This window comes from Rhineura floridana, chromosome 2, assembly GCF_030035675.1.
Source record: "Rhineura floridana isolate rRhiFlo1 chromosome 2, rRhiFlo1.hap2, whole genome shotgun sequence".
Classification (NCBI taxonomy): domain Eukaryota; kingdom Metazoa; phylum Chordata; class Lepidosauria; order Squamata; family Rhineuridae; genus Rhineura; species Rhineura floridana.
In genome coordinates this window covers 121,548,348-121,565,430 of record NC_084481.1, presented here as the reverse complement: position 1 = coordinate 121,565,430, position 17,083 = coordinate 121,548,348, and the positions used below count along the sequence as shown (strand labels likewise).

The window sequence follows — 17,083 nt, the reverse complement described above, 5'->3', positions numbered from 1 at the left end:
GTAAAGTTGCTCGCCTCCGTAGCAGTCTTGATGCCCCATCTACACCTACTGTAGTCCCCAATGAGGTGTCCAGTGCAACGTCTGCTGCAACTTCTTGGGAATGGTTTCAGTTGATGCGGCCTGATGACGTAGACAAGGGGCTTGCAATGATGTGGCTAGCAACATGTCTTCTTGACCCTTGCCCTTCTTGGCTTATTATAGCTTGCCGAGGGGGTTTGACCGAATGGATCCAGGGTGTGGTCAATGCATCATTGCGGGAGGGAGTGGTCCCAGCTGCCTTGAGGCGGTGATCCGACCACTCATGAAAAAGCCCACTCTGGACCCGTTGGTTTGTGACAACTACCGACTGGTTGCAAATACCCCCTTTTTCAGGAAGGTGATTGAGAGGGTTGTGGTGCAGCAGTTGCAAGTACCCTTGGATGAAGCAGATTATCTTGACCCATGCCAGTCTGGGTTCAGGCCTGGTTATAGGACTGAATTGGCCTTGGTCGCCCTGATAGATGACCTTTATCGGGAGAAGGACAGGGAGAGTGCGACCCTGTTATTCTTACTTGATCTCTCAGCGGCTTTTGCTACCATTGACCATGGTATCTTCTGGGCCGATTTGGTGAGATGGGTATTGGAGGCACTGTTTGACAGTGGTTCCGATCCTATCTCCAAGGTTATTTTCAGAGAATAGCATTGGATGATTATCTTTTGGCCGCTGGCCGTTGTGCTGTGGGGTGCCGCAGGGTACCATCTTGTCTCCCATGTTGTTTAACATCTATATGAAGCCCTTGGGAGTGGTCTTCAGGAGATTTGGGGTGAGGTGTCAGCAGTACGCTGATGATACCTAGCTCTGTTTCTCTATAACATCTGAATCGGGAGAGGCTGTGCAAGCTCTGGACTGCTGCCTGGACTTGGTGGTGGGCTGGATGAGGGCCAATAAACTGAGTCTGAAACATAGCAAGATGGGGACACTGTGGGTTCGGGGCTCCCGAATTCGGATAATTGGTCAGTTGCCTGCTTTGGATGGAGTCATACTCCCTCTGAAAGAGCAGGTGCATAGTCTGGGGGTGCTGCTGGATCCATCTTTGTTGCTAGAGGCTCAAGGTGACCTCAGTGGATAGGAGTGCCTTTTACCAGCATCGGCTTGTAAGACAGCTGCGGCCATTTCTGGACTGGGATAGCCTGACCATTGTTGTCCATGCACTGGTGACCTCCAGGCTGGATTACTGTAATGCTCTCTACGTGGGGCTACCCTTGTGGTTGGTCCAGAAGCTGCAGCTGGTGCAAAATGCTGTGGCAAGACTGCTCACTGGGGCAGGGTATCACCAGCATGTCACCCTGCTGCTGAAAGAATTGCACGGGCTACCTATTAGCTACCAGGCCAAGGTTCTAGTTTAAGCCCTATACAGCTTGGGACCAGGATACCAGAAAGACCGTCTTATCCCTTATATACCCAGTTGATCACTGCGCTCTGCAGGTGAGGGCCTCCTGCAGATACCATCTTACCAGGAGGTCCATTCCGCACAACATAGGAAACAGACCTTTAGTGTACTGGAACTAACCCTTTGGAATTCACTCCCCTTAAGAACATAAGAACATAAGAAGAGCCTGCTGGATCAGGCCAGTGGCCCATCTAGTCCAGCATCCTGTTCTCACAGTGGCCAACCAGGTGCCTGGGGGAAGCCCGCAAGCAGGACCCGAGTGCAAGAACACTGTCCCCTCCTGAGGCTTCCGGCAACTGGTTTTCAGAAGCATGCTGCCTCTGACTAGGGTGGCAGAGCACAGCCATCATGGCTAGTAGCCATTGATAGCCCTGTCCTCCATGAATTTGTCTAATCTCCTTTTAAAGCCATCCAAGCTGGTGGCCATTACTGCATCTTGTGGGAGCAAATTCCATAGTTTAACTATGCGCTGAGTAAAGAAGTATTTCCTTTTGTCTGTCCTGAATCTTCCAACATTCAGCTTCTTTGAATGTCCACGAGTTCTAGTATTATGAGAGAGGGAGAAGAACTTTTCTCTATCCACTTTCTCAATGCCATGCATAATTTTATACACTTCTATCATGTCTCCTCTGACCCGCCTTTTCTCTAAACTAAAAAGCCCCAAATGCTGCAACCTTTCCTCATAAGGGAGTCGCTCCATCCCCTTGATCATTCTGGTTGCCCTCTTCTGAACCTTTTCCAACTCTATAATATCCTTTTTGAGATGAGGCGACCAGAACTGTACACAGTATTCCAAATGCGGCCGCACCATAGATTTATACAACGGCATGATGATATCGGCTGTTTTATTTTCAATACCTTTCCTAATTATTGCTAGCATGGAATTTGCCTTTTTCACAGCTGCCGCACACTGGGTCGACATTTTCATCGTGCTGTCCACTACAACCCCAAAGTCTCTCTCTAATAGGTTACTGAGACAGGACTTTCCCTTGCAGAAGCCATGCTGGCTCTGCTTCAGCAAGGCTTGTTCTTCTATGTGCTTAGTTAATCTAGCTTTAATCATACTTTCTACCAGTTTTCCAGGGACAGAAGTTAAGCTAACTGGCCTGTAATTTCCAGGATCCCCTCTGGATCCCTATTTGAATATTGGCGTTACATTTGCCACTTTCCAGTGCTCAGGCACGGAGGAGGACCCGAGGGACAAGTTACATATTTTAGTTAGCAGATCAGCAATTTCACCTTTGAGTTCTTTGAGAACTCTCGGGTGGATGCCATCCGGGCCCGGTGATTTGTCAGTTTTTATATTGTCCATTAAGCTTAGAACTTCCTCTCTCGTTACCACTATTTGTCTTAGTTCCTCAGAATCCCTTCCTGCAAATGTTAGTTCAGGTTCAGGGATCTGCCCTATATCTTCCACTGTGAAGACAGATGCAAAGAATTCATTTAGCTTCTCTGCAATCTCCTTATCGTTCTTTAGTACACCTCTGACTCCCTTATCATCCAAGGGTCCAATCGCCTCCCTAGACGGTCTCCTGCTTTGAATGTATTTATAGAATTTTTTGTTGTTGGTTTTTATGTTCTTAGCAATGTGCTCCTCAAATTCTTTTTTAGCATCCCTTATTGATTTCTTGCATTTCTTTTGCCAGAGTTTGTGTTCTTTTTTATTTTCTTCATTCGGACAAGACTTCCATTTTCTGAAGGAAGACTTTTTGCCTCTAAGAGCTTCCTTGACTTTGCTCGTTAACCATGCTGGCATCTTCTTGGCCCTGGCGGTACCTTTTCTGATCTGCGGTATGCACTCCAGTTGAACTTCTAATATAGTGTTTTTAAACAACTTCCAAGCATTTTCGAGAGATGTGACCCTCTGGACTTTGTTTTTCAGCTTTCTTTTTACCAATCCCCTCATTTTTGTGAAGTTTCCTCTTTTGAAGTCAAATGTGACCGTGTTGGATTTTCTTGGCAATTGGCCATTTACATGTATGTTTAATTTAATAGCACTGTGGTCACTGCTCCCAATCGGTTCAACAACACTTACATCTCGCACCAGGTCCCGGTCCCCACTGAGGATTAAGTCCAGGGTTGCCGTCCCTCTGGTCGGTTCCATGACCAACTGATCTAGGGAATAGTCATTTAGAATATCTAGAAACTTTGCTTCTTTGTTATGACTGGAACACATATGCGGCCAGTCTATGTCCGGGTAGTTGAAGTCACCCATTACTACCACATTTCCTAGTTTGGATGCTTCCTCAATTTCATATCTCATCTCCAGGTCTCCCTGAGCATTTTGATCAGGGGGACGATAGATCGTTCCCATTATTAAGTCCCTCCTGGGGCACGGTATCACCACCCACAACGATTCTGTGGAGGAGTCTGCCTCTTTTGGGGTTTCGAGCTTGCTGGATTCAATGCCTTCTTTCACGTATAGAGCGACTCCGCCACCAATACGTCCTTCCCTGTCCTTCCGATATAGTTTATATCCAGGGATAACCGTATCCCACTGGTTTTCTCCATTCCACCAGGTCTCCGTTATGCTCACTATATCAATGCTCTTCTCTAAGACCAAGCACTCCAGTTCTCCCATCTTGGTTCGGAGGCTCCTAGCATTAGCATACAGGCACTTGTAAGCAGTGTCTCTCTTCAAGTGTCTTTGGCATTTGTGGTTAGGCCTGTGGTAATTTTGCTCTTCTGAATTGATATCCTGTGCCCCTGCTCTCACAATGCCTACTTCTAGGCCTACCCCTTTTAAAATTTCATCATTTCTTTGGTTTTTATCCCAGGGGGGAGGTTTATTCCAAACCGGACCTTTCTCAGCTCCTGTCGGGTTTCCCCCCTCAGTCAGTTTAAAAGCTGCTCTGCTACCTTTTTAATTTTAAGTGCCAGCAGTCTGGTTCCATTCTGGTTCAAGTGGAGCCCGTCCCTTTTGTACAGGCCCGGCTTGTCCCAAAATGTTCCCCAGTGCCTAACAAATCCAAACCCTTCCACCCGACACCATCGTCTCATCCACGCATTGAGACTGCGAAGCTGGGCCTGTCTGGCTGGTCCTGCGCGTGGAACCGGTAGCATTTCAGAGAAAGCCACCTTGGAGGTCCTGGCTTTCAGCATCCTACCTAGCAACCTAAATTTTGCTTCGAGGACCTCACGGCTGCATTTCCCCATGTCGTTGGTGCCAACGTGCACCACGACCACTGACTCCTCCCCAGCACTGTCTACCAAACTATCTAAACGACGGGCAATATCCGCAACCTTCGCACCAGGCAGGCAAAACACCTTGCGGTCTACACGCCCATCACACACCCCACTGTCGAATCACCCACTACAAGGATCCCTCCACCCCCTGGAGATATATCCTCGGCACGAGAGGATAGCTGCTCATCCCCCAAGGAATGGGTCCCGTCTAAGGGATCGTTTCCCTCTTCCTCAGCTGGATGCTCTCCTTCCCCGAGACCATCGTTCTCCATGATAGCAGGAGAGCTATCATCGTTGGAGTGGGACACAGCTATAACGTCCCTGAAGGCCTCCTCCACACACCTCTCTGCCTCTCTCCGCTTTTCCAGGTCCGCCACCTTGGCCTCAAGGAAATGAAGTCGTTCCCGGAGAGCCAGGAGCTCATTGCACCGAGAGCACACCCACGACTTCTGTCCAACAGGCAGATAGTCGTACATGCTGCAGGCGGTGCAAAACACTGGAAAGCCCCCACACCCCTGCTGGCTTCTTACCTGCATAGTTTTGTTTAAGGTTTATTACGTCAGTGGGTTGGAGACTGCGGTTTAGTTGAGGTCAGGGAACAGACGGGCAGAGTGGGGGGCCCTGGCCTCCTCACCCTGCTGCTGAACTTGCTCTGCTGCTTAACTCACCTTGACGCTTTGTCAGCTGGGGCCTTGACTCCTCGTCAGCTGGGGCTCCCTCTAGCTCGTGGAGCAGGCTCCCTCGCTAGGGTGCTCTGACTTTATTTATTTATTATTTATTTATTATTTCAATTTATATACCGCCCTTAGCAGAATAGCTCTCAGGGCGGTGAACAAACAAGATAAAATACAATATATCATAATAAAAATCATAAAAACATATACAAACAACAAAAAACACTACAAAAACACAATACGACAAAAATTAAAAATACGGATTAAAAGATTAAAATGGTTAAGAAAATTAAAATGCCTGGGAGCATACAAAGGTCTTTACCTGGCGCCGGAAAGATAAAAGTGTAGGCGCCAGGCGTACCTCTTCGGGGAGGCTGTTCCACAACTCAGGGGCCACCACAGAAAAGGCCCTAGATCTAGTAACCACCCTCCGGGCTTCCCGATGGGTTGGTACCCGGAGGAGGGCCTTAGATTCTGAACGAAGTGAACGGGTAGGTTCGTATCGAGAGAGGCGTTCCACAAGGTATTGAGGTCCCACGCCGTGTAGGGCTTTATAGGTAAGAACCAGCACCTTGAATCTCGCCCGGAAGCAAATAGGAAGCCAGTGCAGACGCGCCAAGACAGGTGTTATATGCGAAGACCGACTGGTCCTCGTCAGTAGTCTGGCAGCTGCGTTCTGCACCAGCTGAAGCTTCCGAATTGTCTTCAGGGGCAGCCCTACGTAGAGATCATTACAGTAATCCAATCTTGAAGTTACCAGAGCGTGAACAACGGAGGCGAGGTCGTCCCTGTCCAGATAGGGGCGTAGTTGGGCTACCAGACGAAGATGGTATAACGCATTCCGTGCCACCGAGGCCACTTGGGCCTCGAGAGACAGGGAAGAGTCGAGAAGAACCCCCAAACTACGTACCTGTTCCTTCAGGGGGAGTGTAACCCCATCCAGAACAGGGTTAACATCCACCATCTGAGCAGGGAAAGCATTCACCAACAATGTCTCGGTCTTGTCTGGATTGAGTCTCAGTTTATTAGCTCTCATCCAGTCCATTATCGCGGTCAGGCAACGGTTCAGCACATCAACAGACTCACCTGAAGAAGATGAAAAGGAGAAATAGAGCTGCGTGTCATCAGCATACTGATGGCAACGCACTCCAAAACTCCTGATGACTGCACCCAGCGGCTGCATGTAGATGTTGAAAAGCATGGGGGACAAAACCGACCCCTGAGGGACTCCGCAATGGAGAGTCCATGGTGTCGAGTGATGTTCCCCAAGCACTACCTTCTGGTGACGATCCGCGAAGTAGGAGCGGAACCACTGCCAAGCAGTGCCCCCGACACCCAACTCCGCGAGTCTCCTCAGAAGGATACCATGGTCGATGGTATCAAACGCCGCTGAGAGATCAAGGAGAATCAACAGAGTCACACTCCCCCTGTCCCTCTCCCGACACAGGTCATCATACAGGGCGACCAAGGCTGTTTCGGTGCCAAAACCGGGCCTGAAACCGGATTGAAACGGATCTAGATAATCGGTTTCATCCAAGAGCGCCTGGAGTTGGCTGGCAACCACCCGCTCCAAAACCTTGCCCAGAAAAGGGACATTCGCCACCAGTCTATAGTTGTTTAAATTATCTGGGTCCAAGGAGGGTTTCTTTAAAAGAGGTCTCACTACTGCCTCCTTGAGGCTACCAGGGACCACTCCCTCCCTCAAGGAGGCATTAACCACCTCCTTGGCCCAACCGGTGGTTCCAGCCCTGCCAGCTTTCACTAGCCAAGATGGGCAAGGATCCAGAACAGACGTGGTCGCCCGAACCATTCCAAGCACCTTGTCCACTTCCTCGAGCTGCACCAACTGAAACTCATCCAATAAAGAAAGACAAGGCCGTGCTCCGGACACTTCAATGGATTCATCTGTCACAACATCAGAGTCAAGGTCCCTGTGTGGCTGGTTCCTCCCAGCTACTGCTGCCAGCCAATGATGTGTTACTTGAGGCTGATGGCTATCAGCTGGGGCTTAACTCTTTAGTATTCTCTCAGGCTTCCTTCCTTCCTGAGCGAGGGGCGTGGTGGGGCTGTTTAAGCTTTTGGCTGCTTTTAATCTAATCAAGGGGCTGCGCCTTCCAGGCAAGTCTTTTGTGTTTGTTGTTTTCCCACCTAGAACAGCCTGACCTTTCTTTAACCTAGGGAAACAGAGCTTGTGGTTGTGTTTCAGGAAGGCTGAAGCTGCCCTTTTTAGCAAGGACTGAGCTGACTCCCTGTATGTGTCGGTGGAGTTTCCTTTTCCCCCTTCTCTCCGACTGGAATTTAGCCTTGTTTACAGTGTCCCCTGAAGCTTTCCTGCTAGGGTGGTGTTGAAAACTAGCTTTCTATGGGCTTCCTTCTCCTATGATCTGTCTCCTAAGATATAGGTTCTTTCAGGATTTGGCTCCTAGCTCAGGGTGACCTTGGGCTGCCCTTATTACTTATTGCTCTGAGCTGTTTTACTTCAATTAAATAATGGAATAAATGGGAGCTACTTACCCTCTTTTCGCTCTGCTGCTTAACTCGCCTTGATGCTTTGTCAGCTGGGGCCTTGACGCTTCGTCAGCTGGTGCTCCCTCTAGCTCGTGGAGCAGGCTCCACTTAAATGTTAGACAGGCGCCATCTCTGTTATCTTTTTTGGTGCCTACTGAAGACCTTCCTCTTTCAACAAGCCTTTTAAGTTGAGACCTTATCCCAGTCTGCATCTGTGTTGGAATTGCTTTTTAATATGTTTTTAAACCTTTTTGTGTTTTTTTAAAAAAAGGTGTTTTTAAAGCTTTTGGAATGCTTTTAAAGATGTTTTGTTTTAATATATTTTAAAGTCTGTTTTTATGATGTTTTTAGTGCCTTTGCTGCCCTGGGCTCCTACTGGGAGGAAGGGCGGGATATAAATCTAATAATAAATAAATATACTCATTCTGTGGTTTTCTGTATACTACTTGTGCTTGCATCCAAGACTGGGTTTCTTCTTGTAATTTTTCTCTGTGAGCATCCCACCCTGGCTAATGTGCTTATTTTAATTTATGAGATCCAGCTTCAAGTGTCACAGTTGTCTCAGGGTAAGCTATGAGGAGCAGGGCTTTTCTGTGATGACGCTCGTCCTTTTGTCCAGTGCTTCATGTGTGTAGCTCCACTCATGCAGTGTGCTTTGATTTTCTCTCTTCCCCCTGGGCACCCCCAGAATCTTCAGAGGGTACCCTTAAACTCTGGAGCTGATTTTGAGGGTGCACTGGGAGGTGGGCTGGAGAGGACAAGAGAGGAATAGGAAGTTACGTTCCAGGTCCAGCAACTGCTCTGTCCTGTTCTGCCATTTTTAAAATATAAAATTGTGTGCACTGGATTGGTGATCCCAGCATTTAATCGGTTATGTGAGCCTCCTTGTGGGCCTAGTAGAGGCTGAAAGGTAGGATGGAGCACGTTTGTATTACATCTTACTTTTAGGCAGTTTAGTGATGTACAAGCCGTTATCTCAATCTGAGTCTTTCACTTTTCTAATCAGTTTTTTAAAGAGACCTCTGTGTGTGTTATTGTCATGAATCTCAAGTGCTCTGATAACATTTTTGTAGAACCAGTGTATTCCTGGGAATCATTTTACATTGATGGAGTAGAACACAGCAACAATTCCAAAATCAGCCTCTTTTGCTATTTAATTATTATGTATTGGAGAATAAATGAAGTATTGAAACAGCTCCCCCCCCCCAGTTCATTTTGCAGGTGGCAATAAAAGCGAGTTGATTTGAAGCATGTCAGTTCATGTAATTTTGGGTTATGGTTACAGCAGCTGTCACTCCTTTCACACTCCTTTTCCTATTCATTTGAAGAAGGTGGCAAAGTTTATTTTTGGATTTAAAAAATCTGCCTTAATTTTGAAATTTGTATGAAATAAAGTGAAAGAATGACTGCCATTAAAAAATATTGGACCATCTCTCTTGGGGCCTTAGTTTTAATAAATACCCTGTGGTGTGCTTAAGATTCTCAAATTTGAGGTTTCTATCAGTTTTCAATCTGAAATTGCCATTGCACAGCAGTATCCTTTTTTATTAAATGCTGGGAGCAAACAAGGATTGCTATCTCTATATTATTTTGAGCAGTGGCTGGGGAACCCTTTTAAGCCCGAGGGCTGTGTTCCCTTCTGGACAACCTTCTGTGGACCATATGCCAGTGGTGCAAAAGTGGATGAGGCAACACATGTAAATTTGTAAAGTAGTTTCTACTCTCACACCTGTTTTAATCCTCCATCCAGACAAACAAGAGACATAATCGTAGTTCAAGGACTCATCCTAGCCAGTGATGATAAAACTCTTGGAATGTGAAGCAGGGCCAGTCAGGGATATAGCCTTGGGGAAAGGGCGTATGGCCTAGGGAGAGTTCCAAGAGCCAAACAGAGGCCTGGAAACAGAGAATGTAAGCTTGATAGACTTGTGGTGTGACGCAGCATGGGAATTTTGACCATTTTGTTTGAACTCTAGCACAGTAAAATCCTTGGTGTTTGAGGTATTAGTAAGTATGCAGACACGTTTTTCTCTTCCTGACTTAAGATGTTTTTATACCAAATGGCAATTCTTAAAAGGAGCTCATCTTGAATTCTTGGAACATTTAATTAACTTAATTGTTATCCATCTGTTACTTGAATACAATATATAAATTACAACAAAATAACTTGCATAGCAATATAACCACTTTTTCTTGGGGGTTTTGTGGGGTATTCATCTGTTTTCAGTACAAATATGTTAGTGTTAAACTATATTTGCCTAAGGCAGCAATCCTCCTCATCTGGGGGTAAATCCCATTAAACTTGGTGGGGGGCTTTCTTCTCCTGAGTATAGATTTATAGGATTATGTTGTGAATCAGTGGTAGGTTTTGAGTTCATGGACAGACACTTTAACCACTCAGCCAAGGAATAAAACATTATCACTGTTCCTGTTCCTTTTAAAAAAAATTTTTTTAGCTTAGCCTTCTTGCTGCTTGGGAGCTCTAAATAAGCTTCCTAGGTCTTGGTAGCCCCAGTCCTGGGTATTCTTCATGCTTCACCCAATCTCAGTCTTGTTTGCCCTATACTTGATGTTTTATATGGTCTATTTTCAAAGATTGGAACCTAGACAGTGCAATCATGCACTCCAGATTCTAATGTTAAAATGTATCCAATTGATATTTGGCTTGAGTGCACGTCCATGTGGATTAGACTGGATCCTGCAGTTTGAGAATAGTGCCTTATTTGCAGAGTGGGGAAAACTCTACCAAGAAGATGATCTCACAAGAAGCTTTGCATGTGACTTTGCTTCCCATTTGTATATGAAATTACACTGTAAGCACAAAATCGTTACATCACCTCCAAAAATGGTGCATCCATATCTGCTAATTACAATTATGACAATAAATGTGAATGTTTGTTTGGCTGATTGACCTTGATGTTTCTCATTTATTGCTCAAAGGTGTGTTTTTAGTGTTAATATCTAGTTTGAAAATGGAACATTTTTGTAATGTTCTTTCACATCCTGAATGCATTTGGAAAATATGGAATCAGACCTATTGAGCTACATTATTTTTGAAGGAGACTTGTAACTATAATAATTATTATAATTTAGTAAGTATTAATACAGTGTTTTTTTTATTTGTTATATAGCATTATGCCAGTATATACAGGCCTCTAAAGCCCAAGATGGTGGTGGCCGTTTCATTTCAAGTTCAGCAGAAGGTAAAACAAAAACACAGGGATAAAGAATCAAAACTCTGATTCATATGGCTATTTCTCTTCTAGTATTTCTGTCCCTTGACCATTTTGTGTCTTCTAGCTTTCCCTTCACAGCTGATTTCTCTTAACAGATGATGGATTCCAGGCTTAAATACACAATAAAACTAATAACATTGGTCTTGTGGGTATTTAAATGTTGCTTAACTTTTGTGTCTCTTACCTATGTGTGCATTCCTCGATTACTTTTAAAATGGGGTTTGTTTTTTGGTAAACAAATAAACATGTACATGTCTAACTTCTGAAATAAATGAAGCTAATGAAATAGTTTGGATTGTACCTATGTAAGAAGAGACACAAATAGTTAACTGTATGTAAGATACTACCAGTACTATAACCTCATTTGCTTACTCTCTTAATCATTACTTTGCATTTCTTGTTTCTCTTAAAGGATCTATTTGAACTTATTCCTTTTACTACTCTGTGTGCTTTCTGGCATCTGCATAAAAAAACTTAAGAATGAAAATATTTTGATCAACTTTTTTCATTTTTCAGGTGAAAACTTTGAACAAACTCCATTAAGACGCACATTCAAATCCAAAGTTCTTGCTCGTTATCCTGAAAATGTTGAATGGAATCCTTTTGATCAGGATGCAGTGGGAATGGTTGGTAATTTGTTCTAAATTTTCATTGTTGCATTTGCACTACTATGCTCTGGTGCTTTAACATTCATATTTATATGCTGGATCAGGGCACATATGTACTTATGTAGATTACCTTATAGAAAATCTGTCCTCATTCAGGAATTGGGCAGAAGTACTGAAGTCTTAACAAAACAGCAACTTTTATTTCAACTACAACTTAGCCTAGAATAGCCTTCTTCAACATGGTGCCCTCCAGATGTTGCTGGAGTTCAGCTCCCATAATTTCCAGCCAGCTTGGCCGATCAACTGGGTTGATGGGGCCTACAGTCCAGGAACATCTGGAGGACTCTAGGTTGGGGAAGGCTGGCCTACAGGATGGTTGATTGGGGGAGACAACCACACACATATGTACACACACCCAGAGAGATTCAGAAGGGACAGGAAGTGGACGACTTCAAGATACTTATAAACATATATATCATACAGGCATATTATTTCCTGGCCTATGTGAGCTTACATATTTTCTTTTGACCCTTTGTCCTGCCTAGTTGAATATATTTGCAATAAGACTAGAGTGTGGAGGAAGATGTCCTAGCTGCCACAGTATAATAAAGTTCAGGAATAGTTTAAAGAAAGGTCAGGCTGTTCTAGGTGGGAAAAAAACAAACAAAAAAGACTTGCCTGGAAGTCGCAGCCCCTTGCTTAGATTAAAAGCAGCCAAAAGCTTAAACAGCCCCGCCCCTCGCTCAGGAAGGAAGCCTGCCTTCCTGCCTTCAAAGGAAGGAAGCCTGAGATAATCCTAAAGAGTTAAGCCCCAGCTGATAGTTGAGCCATCAGCCTCAAGTAACACATCATTGGCTGGCAGCAGTAGCTGGGAGGAACCAGCCACACATATAAAGTCAGAGCACCCTAGCGAGGGAGCCCCAGCTGACGAAGCGTCAAGGCGAGTTAAACAGCAGAGCGAGTTCGGCAGCAGGGCGAGGAGGCCAGGGCCCCCCACTCTGCCATCTGTTCCCTAACCTCAACTAAACCGCAGTCTCCAACCCATTGACGTAATAAACCTTAAACAAAACTATGCAGGTAAGAAGCCAGCAGGGGTGTGGGGGCTTTCCAGTGTTTTGCACCGCCTGCAGCATGTACGACTATCTGCCTGTTGGACAGAAGTCGTGGGTGTGCTCTCGGTGCAATGAGCTCCTGGCTCTCCGGGAACGACTTCATTTCCTTGAGGCCAAGGTGGCGGACCTGGAAAAGCGGAGAGAGGCAGAGAGGTGTGTGGAGGAGGCCTTCAGGGACGTTATAGCTGTGTCCCACTCCAACGATGATAGCTCTCCTGCTATCATGGAGAACGATGGTCTCGGGGAAGGAGAGCATCCAGCTGAGGAAGAGGGAAACGATCCCTTAGAAGGGACCCATTCCTTGGGGGATGAGCAGCTATCTTCTCGTGCCGAGGATATATCTCCAGGGGGTGGAGGGATCCTTGTAGTGGGTGATTCGATCATTAGGAACATAGACAGTGGGGTGTGTGATGGGCGTGTAGACCGCAAGGTGTTTTGCCTGCCTGGTGCAAAGGTTGCGGATATTGCCCGTCGTTTAGATAGTTTGGTAGACAGTGCTGGGGAGGAGTCAGTGGTCGTGGTGCACGTTGGCACCAATGACATGGGGAAATGCAGCTGTGAGGTCCTGGAAGCTAAATTTAGGTTGCTAGGTAGGATGCTGAAAGCCAGGACCTCCAAGGTGGCTTTCTCTGAAATGCTACCGGTTCCACGCACAGGACCAGCCAGACAGGCCCAGCTTTGCAGTCTCAATGCGTGGATGAGACGATGGCGTCGGGTGGAAGGGTTTGGATTTATTAGGCACTGGGGAACATTTTGGGACAAGTCGGGCCTGTACAAAAGGGACGGGCTCCACTTGAACCAGAATGGAACCAGACTGCTGGCACTTAAAATTAAAAAGGTAGCAGAGCAGCTTTTAAACTGACTGAGGGGGGAAACCCGACAGGAGCTGAGGAAGGTCCGGTTTGGAATAAACCTCCCCCCTGGGATAAAAACCAAAGAAATGATGAAATTTTAAAAGGGGTAGGCCTAGAAGTAGGCATTGTGAGAGCAGGGGCACAGGATATCAATTCAGAAGAGCAAAATTACCACAGGTCAAACCACAAGTGCCAAAGACACTTGAAGAGAGACACTGCTTACAAGTGCCTGTACGCTAATGCTAGGAGCCTCCGAACCAAGATGGGAGAACTGGAGTGCTTGGTCTTGGAGGAGAGCATTGATATAGTGAGCATAACGGAGACCTGGTGGAATGGAGAAAACCAGTGGGATACAGTTATCCCTGGATATACACTATATCGGAAGGACAGGGAAGGACGTATTGGTGGCGGAGTCGCTCTATACATGAAAGAAGGGATTGAATCCAGCAAGCTTGAAACCCCAGAAGAGGCAGACTCCTCCACAGAATCGTTGTGGGTGGTGATACCATGCCCCAGGAGGGACTTAATACTGGGAACGATCTATCGTCCTCCTGATCAAAATGCTCAGGGAGACCTGGAGATGAGATATGAAATTGAGGAAGCAGCCAAACTAGGAAATGTGGTAGTAATGGGTGACTTCAACTACCCAGACATAGACTGGCCGCATATGTGTTCCAGTCATGACAAAGAAGCAAAGTTTCTAGATATTCTAAATGACTATTCCCTAGACCAGTTGGTCATGGAACCGACCAGAGGGACGGCAACCCTGGACTTAATCCTCAGTGGGGACCGGGACCTGGTGCAAGATGTAAGTGTTGTTGAACCGATTGGGAGCAGTGACCACAGTGCTATTAAATTAAACATACATGTAAATGGCCAATTGCCAAGAAAATCCAACATGGTCACATTTGACTTCAGAAGAGGAAACTTGACAAAAATGAGGGGATTGGTAAAAAGAAAGCTGAAAAACAAAGTCCAGAGGGTCACATCACTCGAAAATGCTTGGCAGTTGTTTAAAAACACTATATTAGAAGCTGAACTGGACTGCATACCGCAGATCAGAAAAGGTACCGCCAGGGCCAAGAAGATGCCAGCATGGTTAACGAGCAAAGTCAAGGAAGCTCTTAGAGGCAAAAAGTCTTCCTTCAGAAAATGGAAGTCTTGTCCGAATGAAGAAAATAAAAAAGAACACAAACTCTGGCAAAAGAAATGCAAGAAATCAATAAGGGATGCTAAAAAAGAATTTGAGGAGCACATTGCTAAGAACATAAAAACCAACAACAAAAAATTCTATAAATACATTCAAAGCAGGAGACCGTCTAGGGAGGCGATTGGACCCTTGGATGATAAGGGAGTCAGAGGTGTACTAAAGAACGATAAGGAGATTGCAGAGAAGCTAAATGAATTCTTTGCATCTGTCTTCACAGTGGAAGATATAGGGCAGATCCCTGAACCTGATTTGCAGGAAGGGATTCTGAGGAACTGAGACAAATAGTGGTAATGAGAGAGGAAGTTCTAGGCTTAATGGACAATATAAAAACTGACAAATCACCAGGCCCGGATGGCATCCACCCGAGAGTTCTCAAAGAACTCAAATGTGAAATTGCTGATCTGCTAACTAAAATATGTAACTTGTCCCTTGGGTCCTCCTCCGTGCCTGAGGACTGGAAAGTGGCAAATGTAACGCCAATATTCAAAAAGGGATCCAGACGGGATCCCGGAAATTACAGGCCAGTTAGTTTAACTTCTGTCCCTGGAAAACTGGTAGAAAGTATGATTAAAGCTAGATTAACTAAGCACATAGAAGAACAAGCTTTGCTGAAGTAGAGCCAGCATGGCTTCTGCAAGGAAACGTCCTGTCTCAGTAACCTATTAGAATTCTTTGAGAGTGTCAACAAGCATATAGATAGAGGTGATCCAGTGGACATAGTGTACTTAGACTTTCAAAAAGTGTTTGACAAGGTACCTCACCAAAGACTTCTGAGGAAGCTTAGCAGTCATGGAATAAGAGGAGAGGTCCTCTTGTGGATAAGGAATTGGTTAAGAAGCAGAAAGCAGAGAGTAGGAATAAACGGACAGTTCTCCCAATGGAGGGCTGTAGAAAGTGGAGTCCCTCAAGGATTGGTATTGGGACCTGTACTTTTCAACTTGTTCATTAATGACCTGGAATTAGGAGTGAGCAGTGAAGTGGCCACGTTTGCTGACGACACTAAATTGTTCAGGGTTGTTAAAACAAAAAGGGATTGCAAAGAGCTCCAAAAAGACCTCTCCAAACTGAGTGAATGGGTGGAAAAATGGCAAATGCAATTCAATATAAACAAGTGTAAAATTATGCCTATTGGAGCAAAAAACCTTAATTTCACATATACGCTCATGGGGTCTGAACTGGCGGTGACCGACCAGGAGAGAGACCTCGGGGTTGTAGTGGACAGCACGATGAAAATGTCGACCCAGTGTGCTGCAGTTGTGAAAAAGGCAAATTCCATGCTAGCGATAATTAGGAAAGGTATTGAAAATAAAACAGCCGATATCATCATGCTGTTGTATAAATCTATGGTGCGGCCGCATTTGGAATACTGTGTACAGTTCTGGTCGCCTCATCTCAAAAAGGATATTATAGAGTTGGAAAAGGTTCAGAAGAGGGCAACCAGATGATCAAGGGGATGGAGCGACTCCCTTTCGAGGAAAGGTTGCAGCATTTGGGGCTTTTTAGTTTAGAGAAAAGGCGGGTCAGAGGAGACATGATAGAAGTGTATAAAATTATGCATGGCATTGAGAAAGTGGATAGAGAAAAGTTCTTCTCCCTCTTTTGTAAGACTAGAACTCGTGGACATTCAAAGAAGCTGAATGTTGGAAGATTCAGGACAGACAAAAGGAAGTACTTCTTTACTCAGCGCATAGTTAAAGTATGGAATTTGCTCCCACAAGATGCAGTAATGGCCACCAGCTTGGATGGCTTTAAAAGAAGATTAGACAAATTCGTGGAGGACAGGGCTATCAATGGCTACTAGCCGTGATGGATGTGCTCTGCCACCCTAATCAGAGGCAGCATGCTTCTGAAAACCAGTTGCCGGAAGCCTCAGGAGGGGAGAGCGTTCTTGCACTCGGGTCCTGCTTGCGGGCTTCCCCCAGGCACCTGGTTGGCCACTGTGAGAACAGGATGCTGGACTAGATGGGCCACTGGCCTGATCCAGCAGGCTCTTCTTATGTTCTTATGTTCTTATCAATTTGGACCAACCCCAATTGCGTAGAAAATGGTAAAAGAGAACTCATTTTAAAAAGCAGAATGGGCAAAAAATTAAGAGTGCCAAACCACCCCTTCTAGTCCACATGTTACTTCCTTTCAAATCTGTTCCATCAGGCAGTTTTCTCGTCAGCTGAACTCTGATATTAGAAATATGCTTCACTGGGAGAAAACCATGTAAGTATAAGACTGAAGAGAAATTAGCCATCAGTGATGGTGGGTAGCAGCTTT

General features: G+C 45.5%; 1 protein-coding gene across 7 annotated transcripts in view; it reads left to right on the top strand.

The window, feature by feature from the left end:
* The window catches only part of DENND5A (DENN domain containing 5A), a 142,078-nt gene that overhangs the window by 21,508 nt on the left and 103,487 nt on the right, over positions 1 to 17,083 (top strand). For 6 of the 7 annotated variants that reach the window (XM_061610372.1, XM_061610371.1, XM_061610374.1 and 3 more), the window contains exons 2-3: positions 10,930 to 11,001; positions 11,551 to 11,660. In XM_061610372.1, coding sequence (XP_061466356.1) covers positions 10,930 to 11,001; positions 11,551 to 11,660 — 182 coding nt within the window. Of the gene's footprint in view, positions 1 to 7,345; positions 7,409 to 10,929; positions 11,002 to 11,550; positions 11,661 to 17,083 lie in introns of those variants that run through there. The other variant, XM_061610375.1, reaches the window with a different exon arrangement.